General features: G+C 41.2%; 1 protein-coding gene across 1 annotated transcript in view; it reads right to left on the bottom strand.

Annotated features, from left to right (window-relative positions):
- The window catches only part of Thada (THADA armadillo repeat containing), a 336,577-nt gene that overhangs the window by 102,619 nt on the left and 222,793 nt on the right, over positions 1–11,165 (bottom strand). The window contains 1 exon segment of the mRNA XM_015479728.2: positions 1,736–1,851. Within this exon segment, the coding sequence (XP_015335214.2) occupies positions 1,736–1,851 (116 nt within the window).

Here is an 11,165-nt window from a genome sequence, read left to right as displayed (position 1 = left end):
AAGTGATTTGGGAGGCTGAGGCAGGAGGATTGCAAGTTCGAGACCAGCCCAGTAACTTACTGAGACCCTGTCTCAAAATTTTTTTTTCCTTTTACTATTTACCTATTTTTACTTTCACACATTTATATATATATATATATATATATTTTTTTTTTTTTTTTTATTTTTTTAAAGCAGATCTACCCTTAGAGATCAGAAGTGAGGACAACAATGCAGATGTGTACCCCCCAGCCTTACATGACATTATACACTAGAATTAAACAGAGCAAAGCAGGTCCTGTTGTCTCTCTGGTGCCTATATTTAGAATGATGGCCATAGTTCCAACAGATAAGTGACAACAGATAAGTGACAAAGGCCAAGTGCAAGTGTGTGTGCTCAATTCACACTTAGCAATGACATCCACGAAGCCTCTGAGAGGAGTACAAATCTGCAATGAAAGAGAATAAGGGGGTGGGCAAGAGTCTTTGACCTTAGCTAGTGCCAAGGAGAAAGATACAAGTCAGAGAAATCCTTGGTCTCAGCTCCTTTATCTAAATCCAGGGGGAAGAGGTGGGTGGAGGAAAGCAAGAAGAGATAAAGGCACCAAGAACTTTGAAGCCTATTTTAATGGTATTTGTTTTCTTTCCCTATTCAGATCCTTTGCTGGAGCTGCAGGTGATTTTTTCTAAGTAAACAGAATCAACTTTTTCTTCTTTCCCACCTGCCAACAAGAGGCTGGGCTGACGGTAGTAAAATAATTGAGAGTTCAATATGGAAAGGAGTAACAAGAAATGTGGGAGGCCAAGATAAAATAGATCAGGTCAGAAATAGCAGTACACCCCTGTAACCCCAGGAACTAGGAAGGATGAAATAGGAGAATCATAAGTTCAAAGCCAGACAGGGCAATTTAAGGAGACCCTATCTCAAAATAAAATAAAAGGGTCTAGGGATATAACTCAAAGGTAGAACGCTCCCGGGTTCAATTCCCAGTCCCCCCCCCAAAGAAAAAACCACAACAAAACAACAACATAAAACCCCAAGCCGATGTCAGAACCTCGCTGGGCGACCTGCCAGGTTTTCTGGGGTCAGACATCTGCAGTCACTACCAAGAAATACATGCTGAGCACATTCTGTTTGGAGAATCAAAGAAGTTTTGATTATTCTGCTATATTGTTACTACTATTTTTTTTTTTTGCTGAAACAGAAGTAACTGTATAGAAGAATTGCACACAGTCCCAGTGTGGAGACTGGAAATGCCTTCTCTAATAAAGGATCTGTTATTTCAGAAGCAACAGATCAGATGTCGCTCCCTCACCACACCCCCGCAGGGACCCAAACCACCCGGCCTGGAGTCTGCAGAAGTGGGTCTGGCTGGGGCTTCTGTTCTTATGTGGTAACTGCCAGAGGGAAAAATACCTCCCTCAGCCTCAATCCCCACTGTCCTGAAAGAGCTGCACAGTCACTGGGCCTTGCTTTCTTTTCTCCACAGCTGCACAAAACCAACCACCAGGGCTTTTCATNCCCCCCCCCCCCCCCAGTAACTCAGCTAGTAACTCAGCAATTTTAGAAAAATCGTCAGGAAAATATTTTTCTTCTTTCTTTACTACAACCCAAAGTTCTACAAGGATACATACTCCAGTAAGTTTAGAAAACTCATGCCAATGACTTTTAAAACTCTCCACAAGTAGATAATGGCAACTTTTGAATGTGCTGCTAACTCCAATAACTCCTTGCTAACGTGGGGTTTTAACATACCTCTTGGCCAGCCAGAGTTTGGCTTTGGTACAAACAGTGATGTCAGTCAGCTCCCGAAGAAAGTCTGAATTCGTTCTGTGTTTGGAGTCCGTGTAGGCTTTTAACAAATGAAAAACCTAAGCCAAGAGAGAGAAAAAGCAACATCCTGCTGTGAAAATGTATCTTTCCTAAATGCTCAGTTCCTCCCTTTAGGTTTCCTCCAAATACTCCCCTTGGAGAAAACAGACACCTGCAGAATGTGGTACTGCTCTCCGCAGAAAAGCATGTGGATTTTGGAGGAGGGAGCAGTGGTGTCAAACCTGCGGCCTTGACCCATAGTTGTGCTGTGTCCCTCACATAATTCCAAAAATTGGGGACTATTCTATGACCACACAAAAACTTATTATTAGAAACAATCTATCCATTTATTTCAGCAAAGAAACACAAATATGTCAGTAGTTTTACATGAAAATAAAATGTGCATTTTCAAGTCAGTCTTCCTATAGGAAAAATAATTTTGAGTGTCCAAACTGGTTTAACAGTGTGGGTTCATCAGAATAGTTTTGACTAAAGGAGCAGGCACACCAATGCTTGCCTTTGCAAATATTGAATAATGATGTTTGGAACGATATATATATATATACATACATACACACACACACACACACACACACATACATATACATATATGTGTGTGTATATATATATGTATGTGTGTGTGTGTGTGTGTGTGTGTGTGTATGTATGTATATATATATATATCGTTCCAAACATCATTATTCAATATTTGCAAAGGCAANCCCCCCAAAAGAAAAAAAACCACAACAAACAAATAAAACCCCCCAGAGCTGTCAGAACCTCGCTGGGCGACCTGCCAGGTTTTCTGGGGTCAGACATCTGCAGTCACTACCAAGAAATACATGCTGAGCACATTCTGTTTGGAGAATCAAAGTAAGTTTTGATTATTCTGCTATATGTTACTACTATTTTTTTTTTTCTGAAACAGAAGTAACTGTATAGAAGAATGCACACAGTCCCAGTGTGGAGACTGGAAATGCCTTCTCTAATAAAGGATCTGTTATTTCAGAAGCAACAGATCAGATGTCGCTCCCTCACCACACCCCCGCAGGGACCCAAACCACCCGGCCTGGAGTCTGCAGAAGTGGGTCTGGCTGGGGCTTCTGTTCTTATGTGGTAACTGCCAGAGGGAAAAATACCTCCCTCAGCCTCAATCCCCACTGTCCTGAAAGAGCTGGCACAGTCACTGGGCCTTGCTTTCTTTTCTCCACAGCTGCACAAAACCAACCACCAGGGCTTTTCATGGTGTCACAGGATTGTAATTAATCAGCAGACACCAGCAAAATACATGACTTTGGAATTTACTTGTAAAGAAAGCTGTGAGATTTTCAAATGCTTCTCATTTAGAAGCAATCACTTCAAAAATAATTCCTGATGGATGTTTAAACTTAGTCCTATATTTGCTCACCTTGCTTGGCAAAAACAAGACTGTTTTTGAAACGCTTGGTAGCTCTGGTTTAGGAAAATCAGCCTACAGGCCCATCAGTTCTGTTACCCTGGGCACAAACCAGACAACAATTGTGATCCTGGTTATTCATCAGGAAGGGAGAGTGATCTGTTTCCATGGGTCAAATGGAGAGAGAGGTACACTTAGAAGAACTGGCAGAAAGAAGCAAGCAGAGTGACAGAGTAATATAAATGAAGCACAGAATCGGAGCAGTCACAGAGGAAATGGAGTAGAAAGGACAGGGAGAAGAAAAACAGGAAGGGGAGAGGGAAGAAAAGTTTTTAAAGCAAATGTATTAAGTAAGTTAGTAATTTTTAGATAATATTTTTTTCTTTAAGAAAATTAATGAAAATATTTGAACACACAACTACCCTCACATGACATTTAGTGTTGGGTTCAAGGAAAAAGAGGCCATCTTTTGGTGTGAGGTCCAGGCATACGGCCAGGCCTCTGGAACTGGGATCTACAATGAGATCCAGGCATACTAGGCAGCTCCAACCTGAAAGGTCATTTGTCCACCAGCTCTTAAGGCTGCCAGAGGCAAGGCTACTCCTTCTCCCTTTCCCTCTTGCCTACAGTTCTGATCCAGAAGAACTTCTGGGCTAAGAGCATGGTTGGGCCCAGGCCTGGGATAATTTGCAAACAGCCTGTATCCCACACTGTCCTGAACCAAGCACAGAAAATCCAAAGCTGCTAGACCCAAGGTGGAGGGTGATTAACTGAACACACATGAGAACTCTGAGAAGTTTGGTGGGGTTTGTTGTTGTTGTTTGGTGACACTGGGGACTGAACTTAAGGGGTGCTCTACCACTGAACTATATCCTCAGACCTTCTAATTTTTACTTTGAAACAGGGTCTCACTAAGTTGCCCAGGCTAGCCTCCAACTTTTGCTCCTCCTGTCTCAGCCTTCTAAGTTGCTGGTTTGCACAGCTGCATGACCATCACTTTCTCTTTTATTTTATATCTTTTTATTTATTTATTTATTTTTGGTACCAGGGAATAAACCCAGAAGTGCTCATGCACTAAGCTACATTCCCAGCCCTTTTTATTTTTTATTTTGAGACACAGTCTTGCTAAATTGCTTAGGGCCTCACCAAACTTGCTAAGGCTGGCTTTAAACTTGTGATCCCTCCTACCTCAGCCTCCTGAACCCCTGGGATTACAGGTGCATGCCACTGTGACAAAAAAAGATTTTAAATGGTATCAAAATATCAGCATTGCCAACAGAAAGAGTGAATCTTAACATAAACTATGGACTTTGGTTAATAATGATTATCAATATTGGTTCATTAGCTGTAACGGATGTACTACTCTAATGAAGATATTAATAATAGGAGAAAACTGGGGTGTCCAGGGAGGAGAGTAATATATGGGAACTTCCAATACTATCAATTTGATTTTTTGATAAATCTAAAATTATTCTTGAAAATAGTCTAATCATTAAAAAACATACATGTTGATACAGCTTAGGGGACAGCAAGCATCCTGTATGACAAGAGCACAGCCAGGGTGTGCAGAGGGTGGTGGGGTCAGACTGAGAAAGTACTTAAAGGTAACCTGCTGGGATGAGCATTGCCCTGTGGACAGCAGAGGCCTCTTCAGAGAGCACTTCAGTGGGGGAGCTGTGACCTGGAGAGGAAAAGTCAGTGGGTGTGTGTGTGGGGGGCGGGTAAGGTGTGGAGGGCCAGGACCACAGCAAGAGTCTAGACAAGAGACGGGCGCATTGAAACCAGGGCTCAAGGCCAACAGTCTGTGGGCTGAGGCTTTACTTGGCCCCTACAGTATTTTTAAACCAACATTTATGAATTGGGAGATCACATCGAAATCATTCTGATTCCCCAGTTCTTTTGGAAAGTCAAAAGATCTAGCTATAGCTGGCCCACCTTCTTGCTGGCTGACAGTCACCTGGCTGTAGCTGAGCAAAGTGTGGACAGAGAGGGCCATGAGTTTATCCTCACTGCCTGTCTTGGCTCACTTAGCTACCTGGCCTGAGCAGGGCTCTCATTTTGCAACTTTCCCATCTCACCCACCCCATCTCAACTCCAGCAGCAGTGGATTCAGAGGAAAGGATCCATTCTTCTGGGGGCTGCAAGGTAGGGCTTGACAACTGCTGTAGACACGGAGCTGAGGGGCAGCTGGTGAACCAGGGGCATCTTTCAGGACCAGGTTCACAAGAGAATACACAACAGGTCTGAGAATGAGGGAGGGGACTTAACGAGTCTGGCTGGGAACATCAAGGTTATGGCTGCTCTAATTAGGGCAAAACCAGGAATTCTTCTGTGAGGAAAGGAAGCTCAATTAATAATCACATCAGAACAAACAGAGAACAGATAGTTATTACCCCTAGCTACAGCATGCCCCTCGGAGAAGGGTGAGGGGTAGACTTAGAGTTGTCAGCAAAAGAAAACAAAGAAAAGCTTTGTTGCCTTATGCCCAGTCACAAAGAGACCAAAAGTACAGAAGACCAACAGCACTGCCCATGACTATCACAGGCGTGGGACAGTCAGCCCTGCCTTGGAGAGGGGTGGTCACTGAAGAAGCCGGAAATGGAGAAGGGGGCCAGAGAATGTGCTGGATTTCTTGCCCCTAAGACACAAGGCTCAATGAAACTCCATGTGGAGACCTGGAAGTGGTTACCCTCTGTCCCCAACCCCACCCCAACTCTAAACAGAGAGAGCCAGGGGAGCCCCAGGCATCTGTGCAAAGCTCAGGGTCCACTTGGGCAGTACAAAATCTTAAAAGCAACTCCACAGAGCAAAATATAAGGCTCTCTGAATAAATGCCACAGGCTTAAAAGGAATCATGAGGCAGTTCCCTGAAAAAACTCACACTGCACCAGTAAAATATGTCTGGTTTATGCTGCTGGACTAAAATAGTGACTTGTGTTAGACAAGATCAAGATGATATATGGCTATTTGGGAATGCAACGCTGAGATGGGTTTTCCTCTTCACCAAGCATGGCTTCCAGGCAATTTTCCCCCTTATAAAATCAACAGCAGCTGAGCTCCAGAAACCAGTAGGATCCAGCAATAACAGGACAGTGAGACAGGCCATGAAAAAGGCCAATGCCAGTAAGAAAAGAGATTCTCGTTTCAAAGGCTAGATCTCTATGGAGTGAATGAACTGCAACCATTAGCAATCCCAAACTCTTCAAGATCAACCAGTCCCTCCACTTTTGAAACTGTATTTTCTTAAAGCAAATTCGATCTTTTCCTTTTGCAGCATGCAGATGTGAGTGCATACTTCTGACCCTATCACATTCAGCCAAGTATAAAAGTCCTGTCTCTGCCATTCTGCCTCTTCTCTCTGCTTTGCTCTAACCCCCCAGCTAAGTCAGTGCTGCATTTTTCCAAGCTCAGTGTTTACACAGGGTTTTATTTCGGCTGGTAAAACATCTGTATTTTTTCAGGGACTTAAATAAATGATCTATGCCGGGAATGTACAGTATAGGGTGATGTCAGGCCCCCTTTTTTTCTCGACTCACTGGGCAGAACAGGCAAACATTGTTTCAGCCTGTAGTTGGGAATGTGAATATTTATCCTGTCGACTTAATTCATACAAACAGAACTAAAGGCAGGCAGGCAGAAGTATTTTATGACTGTAACTCAGACTGCAAGCTGGGGGTGGGGGGAGGTTGAAGGAGGGATCTAAACTTTCTAATTCACAGAAACATGCCTAATCACATAACTGCTGGGAAACAGATACAGCAAAAGTCATTTAAAAGGCAGATCTGTGCTTGCAAGTGTGTGTGGAGGAGATGGGAAAGCAAGAGAGAGAAAAGTTGTCTAACCTATATGTCATTTCTAATCATAACAAGGTGGGTTAGGATTTGTTTTCTGCTTTAGGCAAATCAATCAAATCCTGGCCCAACTGTGTTCTCTCAGGAGCACCCCTCTGCTACAGACTTCCAAATTCAGGGCAGTGCTTGCAGGGCATATGTACCTGCCTATGTCACAAGAACAGAGAGCTCATGTCCTATTTTTTATTGACAGACCAACTATTACCAGTCTTGAGGGTCGGTGTGGGCTACAGACAGAACCTTAAGAAACTGGAGCCCCTTGGTCCAGTTATTCCCTAGAAGAAGGACTTAGTGGGCATGTGCCACCCACACTCACCCACCAACTGAACTCTTCACCAGAGGGCAGGCCAGGAAGCATTTCAAGTGGTTGCTCCCTGTCTACCAGATGAGACCACATCCTTAGGAAGGTCTTGGTAAGTTCCAAAAAGGTGACTTCACTATATTATGTTGATGCTACCAGGAAGAGGACACTAATTACAAAGTGTAATTGCTTCCTACCTGACTCTGGCTGGGGCAAGAGAATTGTAGGAAATAGGCCATAAATATCTTTAAGGACTAAAATGTACAAAAATACCAACTCTATGAGAACTGAGCAATTCACTTTGTGTCTCAAATCTACCCCTCCTTTCCAGAACATTCCCACAGTCCTGTTCAGAATCCAAAAGACCTTGCACATAGATGATGAGAACAACCTAATCTGGCAGGTCTCACCCTCTCCCACACTGATTTTACACACAGCTGTCAGAAGTTCTAAAGCCAAGCTCAGAGGTATCGCTCCCAAGTTCAAAATCTGTCAATGACTTTCAATCTTCTCAAGAACTTACTGGGAATTGAAGATTCAACTAACCTTTCTGGTTTCACTTCCTACATTCTCTATTGCATAAACCAGTTCTGTGGCCACAGGAGATGATTCCCCATTCCTGACAACCTAACAGCTTTAGAGTGAGTATATATTTATCTTGGATCATCTCTGGCCTGATGTTTCAATTTCTCAATACAATTAGGAGTCTTGTCACCCAGCAGTAGTGTCAAAGGCCCCTACACTGACATAAAATTGATTCTAACTAAAGAATTTCTAATTTCACTTATCAGAAACTATGTATAAAAAATTAAGTTATATTTATTTGCAAAATAAGGCTCTGTTTAGATTCCTTAGGAGAACCCTTTTCTATACTGGCTAATTTATCTTTTCTGTCTATCTGGATCTTCAACTATTGAGTTTCCTTAAAGATAGTACTGAGATCTGTAAGGAACTCTTTGATGTAGCAAAACTTATTAATGAAAAATAACAGACAATTCATTCAGTCAAAACACAACACAGAGCTGGGTGCCATGGCTCACGTCTATAATCCTAGTAGCTTGGGAAGCTGAGGCAGGAGGATTTCAAGTTCAAAGCCAGCCTCAGCAATAATGAGGCACTAAGCAGCTCAGTGAGACCCTGTCCCTAAATAAAATACAAAAAAGGGCTGGGGATATGGTTCAGTGGTCAAGTTCCCCGGGTTCAATCCCCAGTACCCGCTCCCCCCAAAAAACAAACAACACAGCAATGCAGGAGGGGGTAAGTGGATAGAAGAATAAATGAAAGAAAATTAGTCAATAATTGGTCACTGTTGAAGCTGAGAGATGGATACATAGGGATTAATATACTTGTATACACTTAAAGTTTTCTACAATATGAAGTTTAAAATATTTAGAGAGGGAAGAAAAGAAAAAACAGTAAAATGTATATAAGATACAAAGATGAAATTAATAAAGAGCTATGATCTTGTGAAGGAAATAAGAAATGTGCATAAATAACTGAAGTTTAAGTGGAAAAAATATAAGTGCTATAAGATAGAAAATACAAGGTCCAGAGATAAACTTGCTGGAAATTCTGCATATAGAAATAGAATACATGATAAAAATGACATTCAAGCTGTAGAGAAAAGACTGATTTATTCAAGAAAAAAATATTAAAACAACCAACCAGTCCTTTGAGAAATAATATAATTGGAAAATTACCTAAAGCCTTGTACTGAGATAAATTCCAGATAGAATAAAAGAGTCCAATGTAAAAAAGAAACTACAAAAATGCTAGAGAAAAAATGTTTTATAATCTTCAGGTAAAAAGGGTTTTTATGAAGAAGCTGGGTGTGGTGACACACCTCTGTAATTCCAGCTACTGGGGAGGCTGAGGCAGGAGGATCACAAGTTCAAGGGCATTGTCAGCAATTTAGAAGACCTTATCTTAAAATACAAAATAAAAAGGGCTGGGGAGTGGCTCAGAGGTAGAGTGGCACTAGGTTCAATCTGCAGCCCTCCACACAGACACACCAAAGAAGAAGCCATGATGGATTCAAAGGATGTATGGATGTGAAAAAAGCACTGAGAACTTCTGCATACCAAAAACTACTGTGAATATTCAATAGTGAAGGTAAAACTGGGGAAAATATTTGCTAATTCCTTATCAATAACAAAAATAAAGTTAAATATGGCAGGGATTCCAAGAGTTTTTCAGTTCATAGCACGTTCAGTACCTCAATAATATTTTCATGGTGCTCCCTTGACCAAAGGAAATACCTAATAGTTTCATTAAGTAGGTATATCCAAACAACCCAATAAGTATTTATGCCCTTACAAAGTAATGGTTGTTTTAAAAAATGACACATAAAAGTTAAAAGAACTTATGTGTATTATTTCATTCTTAAATAACCACAATACTTAACTCATGGGACTTGTGTGCCTATTGGATACTTCATAACTTATTAGAATCACTAGATTGTACACTTTAATTCCTGTTCCATGTTGATTTCTCATGGCACTTGCTTTTTATCACAGTAACTATCAAATACTCAGTTTTACTATATCAAAAGGAATGTAGTATAAGCCAATGTTGTTAACTCTAAATTACTTCAAGTCAGTAGTTCACATATCATCTGACAGATGGCAAGTGTCACTGGGCTTCTCCCCAAAATTTAAAATATCCCATGCCTTGGCATACACTTTGGGAACTGCAAATATTTAGCAAATAATATAAACAAACAATTCACAGATGAAATACAAATAGCCAATAAATATGAGAAAATGTTTAATTTCATTATTGTTTAAAGAAGTGCAGCAATGTTTTTTTTTTTTTTAACTCAGAAATTTGGCACAGAATCTTTTTTTATTGAATGGGTAAGACCCAATTAATATCTGTATAAGAAAATAAATACTCACTCATCATTGGTGGAAATATAAATAGGCACTACCTCTTTGGAGGGTAACCAGTAGAGCCATGTTGTTGCATACACAATGTGTCCCCCATGGTACTAGGGCAAAGCGGCAACCTAGAAGTCTAGCAGTTGCCATCAGAATGGAAAACACATACTTTCTTCAATCTTGCAATATCTACTTCTAGGAGTTCATTTGCAGACATCCTTACAGGGGCAGACTAAGATACAGATGCTCAAGGATAACCTTCAGCAACACTGGTTGTACCAGGAAAGTTTAGAAATGACCAATACAAAACCAGATGAAAATAATCATGGGGGGCTGGGGATGTGGCTCAAGCGGTAGCGCGCTTGCCTGGCATGCGTGCGGCCCAGGTTCGATCCTCAGCACCACATACAAAAGCAAAGATGTTGTGTCCGCCGAAAAAACTAAAAAATAAACATTAAAAAATTTCTCTCTCTCTCTCTCTCACTCACTCTTTAAAAAAAAAAAAGAAAAGAAAATAATCATGGGATATTCCTACAAGTGGAGCCAAACTATATAGCCATTCAAAAGAAGTGTTGGAGATATATATGGACAGAACTGGAAATATCCCCAAATCATACTTTACTTTTTTTGGGTTGTGGAGGAGGAGATGTGCTGGGGATTGAACCCAGGGTTGCTTTACTACTAAGCTGCATCTCCAGCCCTTTTTAATTCTTTTATTTTGAGATAGGATCTCGCTAAGTTTCTGAGCATCTTGCTAAGTTGCTGAAGTTGGCCTCAAACTGCAATCCTCCTGCCTTACCCTTCTCAATTGCTGGGATTACAGGCATGTGCCACCATATCAGCCCCAAATCACACTTTTAAGTGAAAAGACAGGCTGTAAGGCACTGTGATCTCATTTTTATAAACAGTGGGGGGTGGGATTCTTTTTTTTTTTTTTTTTTTTTTT

This window comes from Marmota marmota, unplaced genomic scaffold (genome assembly GCF_001458135.2).
Source record: "Marmota marmota marmota unplaced genomic scaffold, marMar, whole genome shotgun sequence".
Lineage (NCBI taxonomy): Eukaryota > Metazoa > Chordata > Mammalia > Rodentia > Sciuridae > Marmota > Marmota marmota.
This window is presented reverse-complemented; position numbering and strand designations above follow the sequence as displayed.